The sequence below is a fragment of the Temnothorax longispinosus genome, chromosome 2 (assembly GCF_030848805.1).
Source record: "Temnothorax longispinosus isolate EJ_2023e chromosome 2, Tlon_JGU_v1, whole genome shotgun sequence".
NCBI classification, from domain to species: Eukaryota; Metazoa; Arthropoda; class Insecta; order Hymenoptera; family Formicidae; genus Temnothorax; species Temnothorax longispinosus.
This window is the reverse complement of record NC_092359.1, coordinates 3,698,624-3,719,060: the sequence shown is the minus strand read 5'-3', so window position 1 is coordinate 3,719,060 and position 20,437 is coordinate 3,698,624. Positions and strand designations below refer to the sequence as shown.

Genomic DNA, 20,437 nt, shown 5'->3' with positions numbered 1-20,437 from the left:
TAATCTACTTTAAAATAAATATTAACTCATTACGCGTCATTAATCCATTTATCATAACTTTCTCTTTTTCCTCATGTGTAAAATATATTATTCTTAAAATAGTTACTGTTGGTGACGTACAACAAATCTTTTGATATAACATACTGTTCTTCTCCATAAATTTCACTGATTTCTCATCCTTAGACTCAAATTCAACGGTCAAGTCTTCAAAACGTTTTACCCCTTTAAATACTACTGTGGATGATTGTAAATTCATACGTACAGTTTTATTTATTAGATCGTGAAAAATTTAAACTCAAGATTTTATAATTCTCTAATGATTCGATAATATTCCAACAACTTTCGCAGATAAAAAAATTATTTTATATACATTTTACATTAGTGATATATATTAACATTATTTAGACCTTGATAAAAATATGTACACGGAAAGAACGATTTTGCTGAAGTAGGTATCTAAAAACAAAACAAGTACCTTCCGTCGCCAGTAAATAATTCAAAACAACAGTCGTTTTGGTTCGACCCAACTGGCCAAATTATTATTATATGTAAAATATTAATTTAGCCAGTTGGGTCGAACCAAAACGACTGTAGGTATCTAAAAATTTAGCTAGATACAGATCTAAAAATAATTTTGTTGCACCATCAAAATAATTATAGTAAGTCGCTAAAATATAATAATGCTGTAAAAAATTTTGACATTTTAGCAATCAGTTTAGGTGTTCTACATAATTATTTTGATGATCCAACAAAATTACTTTTAGATCTGTATTCAGCTAAATTTTTAGACACTTCAGCAAAACCATTCTTTCCGTGTGCTGCATATATACGGTTTTTTTAAATAAAAATATGAATTATATCAATTTCTTCCTTGTTATGCAGCATCGAGAATGCAGCAGCGCAGTGCTGCTTGTTAACCCTAGGTATACACAGTGAAGTCTCCAAGACCCCAGCTCAACTTCCTTTTTTTCGCGTTTTCTGCACTTTTGTCCCCTATATTCTTTTCTTTTTACTCGTATATCTTGAAACTCTTAAGCCCCTTGCACAATGCCAGGCAACAGGCAATAGGAACAGGAAATAACCAAAAAATCGTTAATTACAACCTAAAAAATTCGAATGCTATGATTGGTTGGCAATAGGCAATAGGCACATAATTTCCAACGTGACGGAAACTCTGTGTCTATTGCCTGTGTCACTGTTTATTCTGCATTTATACATGATTTCTTATTTCTATTCCCTGTTCCTATTCCCTGTTGCCTGGCATTGTGCAAGGGACTTTAGGAGTGCGTTCGGTGAACAACAAGGATAAATGATGCATTATGCGCATCATGCGTGAAACGGAACGCATCGATTTAATTCTATCGACTTTTATACATTATGGGCCTATTCATGGATCGATTCTCAATCGATTAAAAAAATAAATAAATAAATAAATTAAATTTTTGCTGAAGTTACGATAACAAATGTGGATGGGATCTCAGAGACCTCACAAAATTACACTCTTAAGCATGTACCGCGTAGTATCTCCAAATTCGAGGTACTAATTTCTAAATGGAAATGACATTTCAAGTTACATACTGCTAGGAGATACTTTTCCCGGTACAGTATAGCACAAGGTACGGAATACACACGAGGTACTGATAAAGGAGAAGGTACCGATTGGAGGCACCGCATTTATAAATTCACGGTACAATTTTTTAGGAGGTACAGTTTTTAGGGGGCTTCCCGTATGTACCCCGTACATACATACCTCGTACGTGCATATGTACCTCGTACAAATGTACCTCCTACATACGTACCTCGTATACGAGGTACTCGGCGTCAACCATGCATGATCGCGACATTTGTTGAACAAAAAACATTCGCGAATAGCAGTGGCATAGCCACTAGGTGGCATCGACGCGGACGTTTCATATCGTTGCTCGAACAAAGAATTCTTACACCGTTTTATACGACTGTTATATTATTTACGCAACTAACATAAATATGAATATATTCACAAACAGTGACATTCGCGGAGTATTTCGCGGTGCGTGCCGGGAGTCACAGTGCGAATGCATGGAATACATTCGCAAATTAGACAGTGATACAGCAGCAGCAGCAGCAGCAGCAGCAGCAGCAGAATCGTTTATTTTGTGTATATAATGTGGTCATCCACCGACAAAACATGTATCCGTTATTTGATAAAAAACTGAAAGAAACAAGTAATGCAGGTATGTAAACTCTTAAGCATGTGTCGCCAAAAATTGTAGGTACGTAATGTACTTCTTGACTTCGAGGTACCATCTTCCCTTCTATTTTTGATGGTACTTATGTCCCTCGTAATTACGTAGGATTTTTATTTCAACGTGTATCTCCAATTTTTGGCGACACATGCTTAAGAGTACATTATGCGGTAAGCATGTATCGCCAAAAATTGAAAATACGTAATGTACTTCCTGACTTCGAGGTACCATCTTCCCTTCTATTTTTGATGGTAATTATGTCCCTCGTAATTACGTAGGGTTTTTATTTCAACGTGTACCTCCAATTTTTGGCGACACATGCTTAAGAGTGTATTAAAATAATTTAGATAAATGATATTATTGTAGATTTCTATTTTTTAAGTTATCATTTGAGTTTTTGAAAACCACTTTTGCCATTGGTCATAAACTTGAGTCAAATTTTATTATTTCGAAAAAATAAAATGTAATGATCGCAAGCTATCAGTCAGATTTAGATGAAAGCACAGAAAATCTGAACTGCTTCGTGTTCGCCAAATACTGGGAAGACGAGAAGACTGTGCAAGAAATCAAAACCAGCGCCGTAAAACGCGACGTCGTTTTCTCTCGAAAAAATATGCGGCGTCCCGTCGAACCAACGTCGAATTTTTTCGACAAAACCGTCTCGTAAAATTTTATTTCGCGCTCGTCACGATCAGAATAATTCGATCGGAATAATCGTACTTTGCACTTGTGAAAGTATAACGTGTTTGTGAAATTTAGAAGTGCCATGTAAGATCGATGGACTGTCTAAGTGACAACATCACGAATATGGTTAGCCCCCAGGTTAGCCGTGTGAAACAATTTTTTAATTCGACCGCCAGCACCTCATCTACGAGAAATACGGGGTGCTGACAATTCCGATCGTTTTCTTCAGAGTTCCCGGCAGTTCTCACATAGTTCCGAGCATTTAAATACGTTTTGACAAGAGTTCCAGCTATTTACTATTTTTAAACAATTTTTTAATCTGACCGCCAGCACCTCATCTACGAGAAATACGGGGTGCTGACAATTCCGATCGTTTTCTTCAGAGTTCTTTGGAACTCTTGTCAAAACGTATTTAAATGCTCGGAACTATGTGAGAACTCCCGAGAACTTTGAAGAAAACGATCGGAATTGTCAGCACCCCGTATTTCTCGTAGATGAGATGCTGGCGGTCAGATTAAAAAATTGTTTAAAAATAGTAAATAGCTGGAACTCTTGTCAAAACGTATTTAAATGCTCGGAACTATGTGAGAACTGCCGGGAACTCTGAAGAAAAAGATCGGAATTGTCAGCACCCCGTATTTCTCGTAGATGAGGTGCTGGCGGTCAGATTAAAAAATTGTTTAAAAACAGTGAATAGCTGGAACTCTTGTCAAAATGTATTTAAATGCTCGGAACTATGTGAGAACTGCCGGAAACTTTGAAGAAAACGATCGGAATTTTCAGCACCCCGTATTTCTCGTAGATAAGATGCTGGCGGTCGAATTAAAAAATTGTTTAAAAATAGTAAATAGCTGAAACTCTTGTCAAAACGTATTTAAATGCTCGGAACTATGTGAGAACTGCCGAGAACTCTGAAGAAAACGATCAGAATTGTCAGCACCCCGTATTTCTCGTAGATGAGGTGCTGGCGGTCAGATTAAAAAATTGTTTAAAAATAGTAAATAGCTGGAACTCTTGTCAAAACGTATTTAAATGCTCGGAACTATGTGAGAACTGCCGGGAACTCTGAAGAAAAAGATCGGAATTGTCAGCACCCCGTATTTCTCGTAGATGAGGTGCTGGCGGTCAGATTAAAAAATTGTTTAAAAATAGTAAATAGCTGGAACTCTTGTCAAAACGTATTTAAATGCTCGGAACTATGTGAGAACTGCCGGAAACTTTGAAGAAAACGATCGGAATTGTCAGCACCCCGTATTTCTCGTAGATGAGATGCTGGCGGTCGAATTAAAAAATTGTTTAAAAATAGTAAATAGCTGAAACTCTTGTCAAAACGTATTTAAATGCTCGGAACTATGTGAGAACTGCCGAGAACTCTGAAGAAAACGATCAGAATTGTCAGCACCCCGTATTTCTCGTAGATGAGATGCTGGCGGTCAGATTAAAAAATTGTTTAAAAATAGTAAATAGCTGGAACTCTTGTCAAAACGTATTTAAATGCTCGGAACTATGTGAGAACTGCCGGGAACTCTGAAGAAAACGATCGGAATTGTCAGCACCCCGTATTTCTCGTAGATGAGTGCTGGCGGTCAGATTAAAAAATTGTTTAAAAATAGTAAATAGCTGGAACTCTTGTCAAAACGTATTTAAATGCTCGGAACTATGTGAGAACTGCCGGAACTCTGAAGAAAACGATCGGAATTGTCAGCACCCCGTATTTCTCGTAGATGAGATGCTGGCGGTCGGATTAAAAAATTGTTTAAAAATAGTAAATAGCTGAAACTCTTGTCAAAACGTATTTAAATGCTCGGAACTATGTGAGAACTGCCGAGAACTCTGAAGAAAACGATCAGAATTGTCAGCACCCCGTATTTCTCGTAGATGAGGTGCTGGCGGTCAGATTAAAAAATTGTTTAAAAATAGTAAATAGCTGGAACTCTTGTCAAAACGTATTTAAATGCTCGGAACTATGTGAGAACTGCCGGGAACTCTGAAGAAAACGATCGGAATTGTCAGCACCCCGTATTTCTCGTAGATGAGATGCTGGCGGTCGAATTAAAAAATTGTTTAAAAATAGTAAATAGCTGAAACTCTTGTCAAAACGTATTTAAATGCTCGGAACTATGTGAGAACTGCCAAGAACTCTGAAGAAAACGATCAGAATTGTCAGCACCCCGTATTTCTCGTAGATGAGGTGCTGGCGGTCAGATTAAAAAATTGTTTAAAAATAGTAAATAGCTGGAACTCTTGTCAAAACGTATTTAAATGCTCGGAACTATGTGAGAACTGCCGGGAACTCTGAAGAAAACGATCGGAATTGTCAGCACCCCGTATTTCTCGTAGATGAGATGCTGGCGGTCAGATTAAAAAATTGTTTAAAAATAGTAAATAGCTGGAACTCTTGTCAAAACGTATTTAAATGCTCGGAACTATGTGAGAACTGCCGAGAACTCTGAAGAAAACGATCAGAATTGTCAGCACCCCGTATTTCTCGTAGATGAGGTGCTGGCGGTCAGATTAAAAAATTGTTTAAAAATAGTAAATAGCTGGAACTCTTGTCAAAACGTATTTAAATGCTCGGAACTATGTGAGAACTGCCGGGAACTCTGAAGAAAACGATCGGAATTGTCAGCACCCCGTATTTCTCGTAGATGAGATGCTGGCGGTCGAATTAAAAAATTGTTTAAAAATAGTAAATAGCTGAACTCTTGTCAAAACGTATTAAATGCTCGGAACTATGTGAGAACTGCCGGAACTCTGAAGAAAACGATCGAATTGTCAGCACCCCGTATTTCTCGTAGATGAGATGCTGGCGGTCGAATAAAAAATTGTTTAAAATAGTAAATAGCTGAAACTCTTGTCAAAACGTATTTAAATGCTCGGAACTATGTGAGAACTGCCGAGAACTCTGAAGAAAACGATCAGAATTGTCAGCACCCCGTATTTCTCGTAGATGAGGTGCTGGCGGTCAAATTAAAAAATTGTTTAAAAATAATTAAAGGCCGGAACTGTCGCTGACACCTATCAGGAACTGTAGAACTCTTCGAGAACTATAGAATCTCATGGTAAAAATCAATTTTTTTGGAATTTGAGGTGCTCGCAATCAGATTAAAAATTTGTTTAAAAATACTTAATGACCGGAACTATTGCTAAATCTGATCAGGAACTGTAGAACTCTTCGAGAATTATAAAATATCATGTTCAAAATTAATTTTTTCGAAACATGAGGTGCTACGGAAAGTTAGCACCTCATATTTTCAAAATTCATTTTTTTTAACTAAATCAACGGAACTCTTTCTAAAAATTATCAGGAACTGTAGAACTATTGCGGGTGCAAATAGAACTGTTGATAAAACTTTCGATTTTTGAAAGTAAGGTGCCAACTTCACAGAGACTATTTTCGTTCGGTCTAGGTCCTAGAAATATATAAAGAGAAAGGGGGGGTGGGTGTTAATTTGTGAAGTCGCACAATGGCCAGGTGTTTCTTTTATGGGAATAAAGAATATGTAAAAATTTGGGTACGTTCCTTAAAAACGCCCTTTAAGGCCCCTTGGGGCAAATAAAGTACCGATTCTAAATATAAATCTAAATGTAAATAATTTAATTTAATACAAATTTCAAATAAAAAAATTTTTTTTAATCAATACCGAAAAGACTGTAATTTGCCCAATTCCGATACTTTTGTTAGCTAGAAAACCGAAACAGAAACCGAAACCTTTATTCAGTATTGAATGGCATCTATTCGTATATCATTGAGCATTACCCGTACTATAGAACCGCGGATAAAAAAAGCTGGCAAAGTTCTGTACGGAATACATTGAGTCAAAAATTCATTAAAATAAAGAAAAAAAAGCTGGGGAAAGGTTTCTTCTGGAAGATACATCCAGACGATTTTTGAAAATGAGGTGCCAACTTTACAGTGGCACACGCAGTATGCATATGTAAATAATTTAATTTAATAAAAATTTCAAGAAAATTTTAACAAAACGGAACCGGAAACAAACTGTAAGTTGCGCATATATTATAAATATTGCCTTGAAAAGGATAGGCTCGGAAATGGATAGATTCTACTAGAGCCTAAAAAATATTTTTGTAATTTATGTAAATAAAAGTGGTCAGCCACTTCCCTCCCCTCCTCATTACTCAGGACTACTAATTGTCAAAATACAAAATATATGTGAAAAATAGATCTATAATTTTAAATTAAAGTCCATTAATGCTTTGCACATAATTATTGATACAATTATTATCATAATTACGTATTAAAAGTAAATCATTAAATAAAAAGCTGATAATATGTAAATAATTTAATTTAATACAAATTTCAAATAAAAAAATTTTAATAAACCGGAACCGAAAAAACTGTAATTTGCGCAATATCGATACTTGTGTTAGCTAGAAAACCGAAACAGAAACCGAAACCTTTATTAAGTATTTTAATGTACCGAAACCGAAATCGAACCGATATTTTCATCCGGTCCGGGTTTCTGCTTGAAAGTGTTGAGAACTATTTTATAATCGCACAACGACGCGTGTAGATGTCACGCGCTCATCGCGTCTCAGAAACCTGATTAAAATAAAGCAATAAAGAGCGAGCGATCGATGCTTGCTTCGTTAATGCACGATAACTTATAATTTTTTATATCACACAGGATTACGCCCACTCAGTGCTAGTGATATCAGAATGAGATTGCAGCTTCCCCGGTAACATGAATTGTGGGGATGAAATGAAGGTAGGCTGACTAGGGCTGCAGTCCATTTAATGCTACAGATGTTTTGAAGCATCGGACGAAAATCCCTGTCGTCGACGAGAGCTCGCTACGCGACGCTATTTTTCTCCCGCCGCGTTATACGCGGATATGATTGGGTTTTTGCGTATAAGCTTTGCGTAAGTTATTTCGTGCAGGGAGTCACAAATGTTAAATGCAATATTCCAATTTGGTATCATTAATGCTAAAAAAAAACACATATAATGGAGAGCATTGCAGAGAGTCACTGCAAGTACTGAAAATCAGAACGCAGCCAGAGTAAAAGTAAGTCATGAAAGAGCCCATGCACAAAGATTGCCGTAAACGGACAATCCTTGTGCTTAAAGGTGCGATTTCATTGACGCTAGAAACCAGCGGCAGCGTCAAGAAAATGTAGTGGGGGAAGAAGTTCTGTTGAATTTTGCGGTACGCTAAAAAGTTGATACGGTCTGAACTTCTTCCCCCACTACATTTTCTTGACGCTGCCGCTGGTTTCTAACGTCAATGAAATCGCACCTTTAGCCCAAAGGCTATTGTACAATAAGCTGCGATAATTTCGTCAAGCTGCGATAATTTCAACTTCATAAGATGTCGAAAAATTAACACAAGTGTGTAATCAGTGTGAAAAATGTCTGCTGGACCGTCGGTCACCCGCAGTATCGGATCTATACATTTGCTTCATATACGCACTTACACCTTCTCTTACCATATAAAATAATAAATGTTTCTGATGGTGCGCGGAAATAAATCTTCAGTGCATCATCTTTTCACGAGAATAAATGATCTTTCGTCGCTTGGTACACGTGATATGTGGAAGTACACAATCGCGACCGTGATGCTCGCAGCGGGCATTGTATGGCATACGTGGTGCCCGGCCAGCCCGGCCCGGGCGTTGCATCTCAAGGCGCATTAAACGGAAACAAGCGAGTTGCATGTAGCTTCTACCGACAGTTAACGTGCTAAACTAGCCCGCAACAACTCTGGACGAGCACACGGTAATCGTGATCGTATAAGCGGCGTTTCAACCCTGCCCTACTTCCTATTGGATGCGAATGAACGACCTGCGGCTCTTTAAGTGCCGACGAAAACGATTGCGGGCTTGTTATCACGTTGACGAGGTCGATCGTATCTCATCGCCGAATCGCGGTAGCCGCGAGATGCGCGAGAACGAAAGGTTCCTGTCGCATGGCACCTGCATTTGGCATCAGGACAATAATCCTCGGCTCACATGCATTGCGAGCCTGGGCTATTGTTGTGCCAAGTGCAGATGTGTAATACACTTTTTTCGGAATATCAACAAACTGAAGAAAGTACAGTCAAGTTATGAAGCCAAATGATGGCGGTAACGTTGTTCGCACTGGCATTTTCGTATCGCGATATTTATTTTCGATTACAACTGAAAATGTTATTTCTACGTTTAGTAGTATTGAAAGACAGATAAAGTTGTACAATCGATTTCAACCTAATACGTAAATCGTAATAACGAATAGATAAAATAGGCTATGAAATACTTTAATTGATAAACAGATTAATTGACTTAAAGAGGCTCATTATCTGCATGTTTAGCATTAAACGTGGATAATTCTTGTTTTATCCTAATGCCGAATGAAATCATTGACCTGAAAATATAAATTTTAAGTTTTTACAAACTAGTACATAAATGCAACGAATATGGATCTTTTTTATTATCATTTATTTGTGATTATGACACAAACTGTTTTTATTTTTGTTTAACGAGCGCGTGGTTCATAAATCTTTTGCTATAAATTTATGAGCTAATAAGCAATGACAGGCAGAAAAGTGACCTCAAATATATAGATTTGTATTCTTGTCCAGCGTTAATATCGCGTATGCGTGACTAGTTTTTGCTTCATTATGCACCCATAAATCATGTTTATATTACATTTTTATCACCTATTATTAATATAATTTTAAAAATAACAGAGAAGTGCAATATGTAAGAAGCTGTTCGTACTTCGCTTTAAAGTTACCAAAATTAAGCAAAGCAACCACCAAATCAATAAAATCAATAAACACTTCTGCCTAACTATTAATTACCTCAACTTTAAGTACGAACTCAGCTGCATGACTACGTGGTAAATCCACGGCACAACATAATTTAATCGCATAGCACTATACTTCTCTCACAATAGGCTTATTTTATAGCATAAGTCCCCATGAGGCTATGGCTTAAAGTCTAGAATTTATACTCGGATTCTAAGGAGCCGACGGTTTGTTATCTTAAAAAATATTATTTTAAAGTTTGACACAAAACGTTTCTTCAGAATAGAAATAATTTCTCTGTTGTATTTATAAAGAACGAAATTACTTAATGTCGTTTTCTGCAGAGATCGATTTAATTAAGTGCGCAAAAGGAGATAATAGCAAGTTAATGGCAATCTACTACTAACAAAGGAACATTGCTATATGTATACTTATCGCGAATGCGCTAGCGATAATAATATTACACAAATTCTCCCGCATTAACGTCTTATTTTCTCGTCAATATGCCGTCAACCGGTGATCTGTGTGGCGCAGATTTTCGTCGGTCACTAGCGGCGCAAACACGCCTGCACATATATGTTCGCGCAAAGGGACGAGGCCCTTTGTTTAATTCGGTCGCTGCGTAATCAATCGATGACCCGCCAATTACCGGTTTCCATCTTAATTGGCAAACATGAGCGGAACGAACGAGCGCCCCCGCGCGACGCCTCGGTCGCGAATTCACGTCACGTTTTCACCGCGAGCTACGTCACTAGCTAAAACGGAGCGCCTTTCTGCGGGACTTTGTCAAAAAGCTCACGTGATAAAGGGCGCCGATCTCGAGATTGCCGCCTCGAGATTTTCGTGCGGCAATAAACCCTCGATCTAGACGGCGCCCTTAGGAGCGATATTGCCCGTGCCTTCGTTTTCGTTTCTGTATTAAAATCGGCCCGTCGAACGCTACAAAAAGCCGCACGAAATCCCAAATACGAAAACCGTCGCATGAATGGACAATCGAAAACCCCAAGCTGCGAATCAAATACAAAATCAAAGCCTCCACCACTCTCAGAAGGCGCCAACCAAAAAGCAAGGTGGCGCCCAGAACCGCACACCAAAAGCACAGAAGAAACCAAAAACTACCCATCGCCACCTCTCACTCCGACCTCGTGCAGGGAGTCACAAATGCCAAATGCAACACTCCAATCCGGTATCACCAATGCCAAAAAGGAAAAAACACATATAATGGAGAGCACTGATATAGAAACACCCCTCAAAAATAAGAATTGGGGGTGTCGAAATTTCGCCAGGAGAGACCCTCCTCCGGACCAGGTCAACGACCCGCCGCCAGACGAACTCACGATACTCTGCGAAGTCAAAGTCACACTGAACAATGCAACATCCAAGACACCACGTCGACACGAAGCACCGGAATGCAAACCCGATGATGTCCCTAAACGGCCCTTTAAAAATTCGAAATTTTCCGACGTGACGACCTCCGTCGATGGAAGGGAGACTCAGGCGCACAAGCGCACTCCCGCCGAACAAAACCGCGCCTTCCCGGCAATGCTCGAGACAAACATAACGGAAAAACGAACAAGCAACGTGAACATAAAAGACATGAATCACGAAACTATAGTACTATAGAACCGCGGATAAAAAAAGCTGGCAATGTTCTGTACGGAACACATTGAGTCAAAAATTCATTAAAATAAAGAAAAAAAAGTTGGGGAAAGGTTTCTTCTGGAAAAGATACATCCAGACGATTTTTGAAAATGAGGTGCCAACTTTACAGTGGCACACGCGGTATGCATATGTAAATAATTTAATTTAATAAAAATTTCAAGAAAATTTTAACAAAACGGAACCGGAAAAAACTAAGTTGCGCATATATTATAATCTATTGCCTTGAAAAGAATAGGCTCGGAAATGGAGAGATTCTAGAGCCAAATAGAAAATATTTTTGTAATTTATGTAAATAAAAGTGGTCAGCCACTTCCCTCCCCTCCTCATTACTCAGGACTACTAATTATCAAAATACAAAACATATGTGAAAAATAGATCTATAATTTTAAATTAAAGTCCATTAATGCTTTGCACATAATTATTGATACAATTATTATCATAATTACGTATTAAAAGTAAATCATTACATAAAAAGCTGATAATATGTAAATAATTTAATTTAATACAAATAAAAAAATTTTAATAAACCGGAACCGAAAAAACTGTATAATTTGCGCAATACCGATACTTTTGTTAGCTAGGAAACCGAAACAGAAATCGAAACCTTTATTAAGTATTGAATGGCATCTATTCGTATATCATTGAGCAGCATTACCCGTATTATAGAACCGCGGATAAAAAAAGCTGGCAAGGTTCTGTACGGAAGACATTGAGTCAAAAATTCATTAAAATAAAGAAAAAAAAGCTGGGGAAAGGTTTCTTCTGGAAAAGATACATCCAGACGATTTTTGAAAATGAGGTGCCAACTTTACAGTGGCACACGCAGTATGTATATGTAAATAATTTAATTTAATAAAAATTTCAAAAAAAATTTAACAAAACGAAACTGGAAAAAACTGTAAGTTGCGCATATATTATAATCTATTGCCTTGAAAAGGATAGGATCGGAAATGGATGGATTCTAGAGCCTATCAATATGTACTTATTGGTCAATTGAGGTATTTTTTTTAACAACTTCATTTCAGCTCAGCGTGAATAATTGCAACTCGTGACTGTATTGTCGATGCGTTGTATTTCAAACAGGCTGCCACAAAAGATCAAGATGAGTGAGACGAAAAAAGAGCAGCTGTGAATAGAACCTCGAAATGGCGATTCTCTGCGCGTCACAAAATACGCGGCGTTCCTTTTTATCCGACGTGAGTCAATTTCAGTGACCCTGAATCATTTATTAACAAGCATGATTGACGAAGAAATTTAATTTCGCAGGAAGATAAACATTAATTTAGAAAGTCCAATCAGCAAAACTATATTTTTCTTTTTTGCGAAGAGTCCTTAAATGAGTAAAATTAGATATATGTTCACACACACATCGCACAAAAAGAATTTTAATAAACCGGAACCGGAAAAACACTGATTTGCGTAATAAAACATTATACATAAAAAATAACTCACCGGCCGATGCGCAACAGCGGAGTTGTAAGTTGTAACCCTGCGTTGATCTGTAACATAAAAATATTTTTACATTAAAGTAGGTGTCCAAGATAATATTATCTAATTAACGAATATCATGTAATGGACGAATCAAAAGTTGCGCACTTGAGAAAGTGGCGGATATTCCGTCACAGGACTGACAGGACTGACAGGACAGCAAAGTAATAGATGAATAACAATTTAACTACTCACCCCACGGTTGCTCCGCCGTCGCCCGATGCCTCCCCAGGCCTCCTCCTCCTCTCCACGATTCACCAGGTCCTACTCCGTTGCAGCGTTGGTCCGTTGGCCGGTTGGCGCACTCACTACTCACTGACGACGTTCACGACGAAAATCGACGATAAGATCGCGTCGCTTATGATCGCGCGATATTTTCGACACTTTGCACGACACTTCCGGCATTAATCTCGCGACGGAAAAATTACGGCGGAGAAGCTGTATGATCCGTTCGATGCCACGTCCATCGGCCCGTGCCGCGATCTCCCGCAGGTAGACGAACGTGGCGTCGCGTCACTTCATTCGCGACGTTCACGAAAATCGACCGATGTCGTCGCTTATGATCGCGCGACACTAAAGGCACGGCACTCCCGGCATTAATCTCGCGACGCGGCAACGGAAAAATTACGACGAAGCTGCATGATCCGCTCGATGCCCGTCGGCCCACGTCGGCCCCGGGCCCGTGCCGCGATGTCCATTGTCCCGCAGATAGACGATAACATGGAGACGACGTTCATGAGCGAAAATCGACGACATCGTCTCTTACTCTTATGATCGCGCGACACTAAAAAGGCATGGCACTCCCCGGTATTAATCTCACGACACGGACGCGGCGCGTACTTCATTACACTTAGGCTGCGTTCGCTTTGATTGCTTTCGGCACGAAAGCGCCCAAAGCGCGAACGCAGCCTTTAATTATACAGCGACGAAAGAATTACGGCGGAAGAACTATAGGTACGATCCGCTTGTCGCCCGTGACGTGACGGCCGTGACGATGACGTCCCACGTCCCGCAGCCCGCAGGTAGACCGGGTAGACGCGACAAGTGAATCTAACATGGCGGAATTTAGCAAATCGCGCGCGCGGACCGCGGCCGTACGGCCAACTTCACTCGTCAAGAGCAATTGTCGCGACTGTCGCGAGGACGCTACTTGCTCCTCCTACACCTGTACTTTTCGCACTTTGAACAATAAATAACATCGAGATTACTTTTACGTGTTGCAATATAAGCGACGTAAGAGGAATAAATTGATGAATTAAAATCAAAAATCAAAGAGAAATATCCGCGGAACATGCCAACCGAAAATAATACGATCGCTACTTTATCAATTAAGCGATTCAAATTAGGTGATCAATTAGGTAATCAATTTTATCAAGTCAAGGCGATTTTGGTTAACTGCAATTAAATTATCGACTTATGAAAACGTTGTGTCTATTTCTTACGATCGCCAAATTGTCAAACACGATTAAATATGAGGTTAAACGTACGTTAATAGGGACCGTGATCGCTAATTAAACACGTCGCGGCGTCACTCGATGTAGAGTCCGTTCGATTCCTTTATCCGTGTTCCGAAAACCGAAAACGATGGACGACGGTCACCGGTCACTTTTCATTCTGAAGTCGAGCCGCAAGCGACACGACGCGAGACGGCGAGACGCGAATCAAGTTGACGGTTGGGAAAAGCGAAATTAACTGTCCAAAAGAACGTAATAGAAAGTCACTATTATCAAATGCGACATCCGTATCTAATTCCGCGAAGCACATGTATTAAGCCCGTGTCACACTACGTATCGCGGACACGGATCGGATTGAGATTGCGGATCGCGGATCGTAATCTAGCCAATCATAGACGAGGAGCTCATCTGTGATTGGCTGACATCCGATCCGCGATCCGTAATCCCAATCCGATCCGTGTCCGCGATACGTAGTGTGACACGGGCTTTAAGCCCTGTCTCCACGATGCTAGAAAATCGCTTCGAGATCTCAGACGGAGGAAAAATTGACCAATCACATTTAAGCAATTCAACCAATTGACCAATGCAATTGGTTAATTCTTTCTCCGCCCGAGATCTCGGAGCGATTTCTAGCATCGTGGACACAAGGCTTTAAATAAACATTCGATATATTAGGGCTATCACACAAAATTGCATAGGCTGCATAAGCATAGCATAAAACCGTCGCGCTGGACGGACCAATGAACATCTTATGTAAATCAATATGGCGACTTTATGCTGTATGCTCATTGGTCTTATCATAGATTAGAGATATAAGAATAAAGTGCGCGAGTCATATGCTAACACGTAAGAGGCTGCGATATAGGAATAGAAAAAGAACGCTGCATATAGGCCCTTTCTGTCTTTGTCTACACGCGCATAGCGAAACAAAAACAGAAGGGGCCCATGCGCAGCTTTATCTTTCTATTCCTATATCGCTTTTTCAGCTCGCTCGCGCACTCTATTCTTATATCTCTATGGGTCTTATGCTAAGCTATGCATTTTGTGTGTGATGGCCTTGATTTCGGGTTCTTTAATTATCCGTTCCGAAAACGACGGAAATTCTATTCTGAAGCTGCGCGACACAACGCAAGACGCGAGTCAAGTTGACGGTTAAGAAAAGTGAGACCGATTATCCGAAAGAATGTATAATCGAATGCGATTTATACCTCGGATGTCGGAACGTAACCGATGGTCCAATGAGAAAAATTCGTTATCGAAAAAGAAATTCTCTCATTGGGCCATCCGACATAGGCGACATACGACTGATTGTATTAGAACCGGCCTTAAATGAACATTCGATGTATCATATTTTTCTGTAATCTGAATAATCGGACCTGGCGATTCGTACTTATATTACTCTGCGATGTGCGATCCGCGAGCAACGACATCAGAAATCAGAACGGGCCGCGGGCGCCTTGGTAACATGAGCAGTGGGGATAGAGAGGGGTAGGCTTTATGCGATACGCATGTCGCATACCCGGCATACCGAACTAACCGACCGCGGCGAGGCGGCGACCGCGCACCGTGTGTATTCACCTTACCCCCACTCTATCCCCACTACTCATGTTTACCGCGACGCCCGTGACCTGTTCTGACGTCAGACGTGTCGTTACTCCCGCGCCCCGCGCCCCTCGCTCCAGTTCCCGTTCCCATATCGCGGAGTAAATACACGAGTCGCCGGGTCCGATTGTTTAGCTTGCGAAAAACTGTGATACATATATCGAAAGTTCATTTAATTCATGTGCTTCGAGGAATTTATACGGATACCGAGGTATATCGCATTCGATTACATTTTTTCGGATAATCCGTAGTTAATCAAAGTCGCGTAATCGCGTAATCGCGTTCTCGAGACAGTTGCTCCGGGCGAGTGAAGTTGGCCGTGCGCGATTTACGAAATTCTCTCCGCCACCTTCGCTTCACTTGTCGTGTCTACCTGCGCGCGGCGTCATGGCGTCATGGGCGTCAAGCGGATCGTATAGTTTCGTTCGTAGTTTCTTCGACCGCGACGTAATTCTTCTGTCGCCGTGTAACTAAGTTTCTTAGTACCGCGTCGCGAGATTAATACCGGGAGTGCCGTGTGCCTTTAGTGTCGCGCGATCATAAGAGGAGACGATATCGACGATATCGACGATATCGTCGATTTTCGCTCGTGAACGTCGTCGCGTTGTGAGTGAGTGCGACAATGGACCAAGGACCAACGGAGTAACGGAGGACGGGAGGCATCGGGCGACGGCGGAGCGACCGTGGGGTGAGTAGTTGTTAATTTTCTTATATATTATATTTTGCCGTCCTGTCAGTTCTGTGGTGGACTCCGCCACTTTCGTGGTTTTTAACTACGGTGCAATTTCGGGTCGAGTCTGATCTCCGGCGTATGCGAGATATTACGTCGCGAACGTCGCGTCTCTCTCTTATTCGCACGGTCGCAGTATTATTTGCACAATTTTTCGCGGATGAATTATGCGAACTAGTTAACACGGAAATATCCAGCCGCTTATTGCGGCGCCGGCGCCGGCGGCCGCGATTGTTTTTTACATTTTAAAATCAGATATTTGTTAAAATAATGTTTTAAAAACGGGCAATAATTATTTACTTCGATAATTATTTACTGTCGATTATCTTGGACGTAGCTTTAATATAAAAATATTTCTTTTGTTACAGATCAACGCAGAATTACAACTCCGCTGTTGCGCATCGGCCGGTGAGTTATTTTTTGAGCAGAAGGGATAAATATATGTATTAAGTTTATTTGTATGGTACAAATTAATACAAATTCAGTCCTTCAAATTTCTGTATTTAATTTTCTTTTTTTCTTTTTTTTTCTTGTGGTCTTTCTAGCTTAATGCTAAGGTAGCACCGCCACGATTTTCTCCGAAATGGCACGGGATACAAAATTGTTATTAGTGGTACAAATTAGTACAAAATGGGTACTAAATATTCTGATAGGTCCGGTTTGATTCTGCCGATTTGGTCCTGCTAGCTTAGAAGAGGTATAAATTTCGATGTTCCGTCCTTATCTGCCGGTTATCGACACGCTAAAAGTTTTCTTCGCTTCTCCATCTTCAAAAGAGGCGCGATTCTTCCGCGTCTTTTTATTCCTCTGAACTTCGCTGTGCATTATCCTATTTTTCTCGCTTATGTCGTACGAGAGCATCGCGTTCCGATCTCTCTAAAGTCTTAGGAACCCGAAGCCTTTCGAGTGTCTTTTTTTACTTCGCAAATTCTTCTGCTACTCTGAGATACCCTACTCTACGATACCTTACTCTGGGATACGCCAAGAGCTTCTTCTTCTCATATGAAAACAGCAACACACACACACACACACATATTCCCAAATAAATTTTAGCAAATACTTGGAATTAATATCCGGTACACGGAAATTGTTCGCAAAGTTACTGACAGAAATAAGTCAATTGCCAGAATCTTTTGACAAAATAAAATATTTTTCCATTAACTATGAGATACAGAAATATATATGTCAAAGTTCAAATCGTGTATAACTTCTAAAGCAATTCGTGAACCCCTTTTTAAATGAATAATTAACCCAAATTTAAACCATCAGCAATTAGATGCAATTAAGATAAAAAGAGCGTGTAAGCGGATCGGATAGACATACTTTGGTAAAAGAGTAAGCTCGAATCTCTCACAAAGCCGATTGAGAAGAATCATGTTCGTAATCCTTTAATGTCCCGCGGTTAAACGTTTGGCGATAATAGATATACTGTATGAGATTATAAAATAATTTTGTGCTGGCGAAAGATAAATTTTTTTTTCTATTGTTAAATAATATAATTCTGGCGGCAAACGCATGTATGAAGGGCGTATATCATGAAGTATATTGAGAGTTGTTTCAATCTTCATAAATTATTATTATCAAGAGCCAAGTATACCCGCAGCTATATAACTTTACTATAACATAAAATTATATATAACATATTACATAACAATAAATATACTATGTGATAAATAGCATCATATATATCACCGATTTATTAGAATAGGTATCTAATTTAATAGAAGAGAATAGTAATGGAATAATAGATAAACATATTTTATTAATTCTTTCAAACATAATTTTTAGAAATTGTTTTTTGAATATCTTAATTACTCTTTATTGTTTTTTAAATTTTATATAACTATAATTCGATTTAAATTTCAAAAAATTTCAAATTATATTGCACATAAACCACTTACAATATAAAATTATAAAATATTAAAAACTGTATATCGTAAACACACGGACTCATATTACTATATTCTATACGTTCATCTATACTATTAAATGAAAGCATGTTAGCATTTTGACGACTACGCCGGCATCACATATTTTGTATTTTCAGAAATAAGTAGCAGGTTTAAACAAATCAGATATTCTAATAAATCTTATAACGTGAAGCAGTATATATTTTGATGCAATAAAATAGACTTGATAGAGGTATTAGAAATGTCTCCGTTTTTAGCGGTTATAATTAACAGGTCTAATTTATTAAATTTTATTACATAATTAAGTATTTTAACTAATAATGGATTTAACAGAGTGGATAAATATTTATTTAAGTTTCTTGCTCCTAATAGGAATTCTTCGATTACTGTTTTTGGACATTGGTATTTTAAGCGCCAGAGAAAATGTCCAGTACGATCCTAACGAATGAATTCTTAAATTAGAGGATTAATAATGCCAGCAGATTAAGTTTTCATATCAAATTCACGCTACCCGGCGGTAATTAAAAGCTATTCATGGAATAACTGTGGAAATCATGTAAAATATTTGCCGTTACTCCGCAACGATAAGAAAGCGCGTTGACGATCTTTCAAGAGTTCCAAATTTAACCACGCTCGATTCATACTCACATGAAATCTTTAATTTGAATTTGATCATTCGGAAATATATGCGCCCCTCGCATCCGGTGAAAACATACGCGTTTCTCTTCCCTTCGTCATTTTATTCTTGCTTCAGACGATAAAACACCGTAGACACAACCGAACGGTAGACGGTAATTTCAAAGGTTTACGAGGAACCCTTCTCTCTTTCAAACTTACGAACTGCTTTCGTGCGCGACAAATAAGATCGTAATCCTCCCGGTGCATTTTCTGCATTATGATTTCGCAGCGAGATTTACGACGAGAAGACGGTCCTCGTGAATACGTACAGATATATGCGCGTTTTCGTTTATGTATTTCCGTGTATATATACATATATTATGTGCACGCGCACACGCATATACGTGAGGCTCGCACATGAGATGATACGCTCCATGCGGATGATTGTAGACATTCCGCATCTCGCTTCTCAGCAGAGCGCGAATAAAAAAGCTGTTTGCAGAAAATTCACGAGAAAACTTTATATAATAATTCGAGAGCACGCTCCTATCGAGTTCTAATCGTTCATTCGGAAGCGGACAAATTTTTTGCGCGAACAACCGTCACGTTTGCCCATTCGCGGAATTTAATTAAGCGCGAAACGCTACAGTCATATAATGAATTTCTCATATAATAAATTGAAAAATGTGTATTAGTTTGCCAGACACCTCTGCGTTCGTTGATTATTATTAAGTCGTAAAACGGTGTTAACAAAACGAAAATTATCGAATAAACGGTGTTGTTTGGTGCTGCATTGTTAATCGGGAAAGTGATAACGAAATAATGCAATTACATTGATTGTCCCGCATTAATTACTATGTTAACAATTTTTTAAATATAATTGTGTTAAATTGGATGTAAAATCAGAACGTCATTTATATACATATAGTCGTTACGTGACATTATATCAATTTACTTGAATTCAGTGGAGGGCATAATTGATCGGATATATGATCTTCTCATCAAAACGCGGAGAAACAAATACTATAAAATAATTTTTTTCCGATTATTATAAGTGATGTCAGTACGATTTCATGAAGTCAATTATTAATGGCTTAATTACAAAATATAAATAACAATTAATTCGTTTTCCTAATCGTTATCAGTGAATAATATAGCGATCACACTATCTATATGAATTTATCGCGTCATGTTTTCCTGTTAACGCGATACATGCCCAAACGCCGAGATAAAATTTTGTACCCGCAAGATAGAATTTTATCTCGTTATAAACGGGTGGGAGAGGAAGGAAGGAAGTGAGTCAACGTCGGCGACT

At 39.0% G+C, this 20,437-nt stretch overlaps 2 protein-coding genes across 4 annotated transcripts in view; both read left to right on the top strand.

Annotated features, from left to right (window-relative positions):
- Positions 1 to 20,437, top strand: part of Dpr12 (defective proboscis extension response 12) — a 276,297-nt gene that overhangs the window by 60,611 nt on the left and 195,249 nt on the right. Inside the window, exons 1-2 of one of the 3 annotated variants that reach the window (XM_071771542.1) lie at positions 16,466 to 16,552; positions 16,963 to 17,002. The exons of 1 other annotated variant lie outside the window; for it this stretch is intronic. The gene's annotated coding sequence lies outside the window, so the exon portion shown is untranslated. Of the gene's footprint in view, positions 1 to 16,465; positions 16,553 to 16,962; positions 17,003 to 20,437 lie in introns of those variants that run through there. One more of the 3 variants, XM_071771541.1, reaches the window with a different exon arrangement.
- On the top strand, positions 10,640 to 11,281 carry LOC139809109 (protein roadkill-like). The gene has a single exon (XM_071771770.1). It carries the CDS (start codon positions 10,640 to 10,642, stop codon positions 11,279 to 11,281), a length of 642 nt encoding a protein of 213 aa, XP_071627871.1.

Bases quoted from the DNA above. Each gene is read 5' to 3' on its own strand.
- LOC139809109 (XM_071771770.1), top strand. From the start codon at position 10,640: ATGAATGGACAATCGAAAACCCCAAGCTGCGAATCAAATACAAAATCA.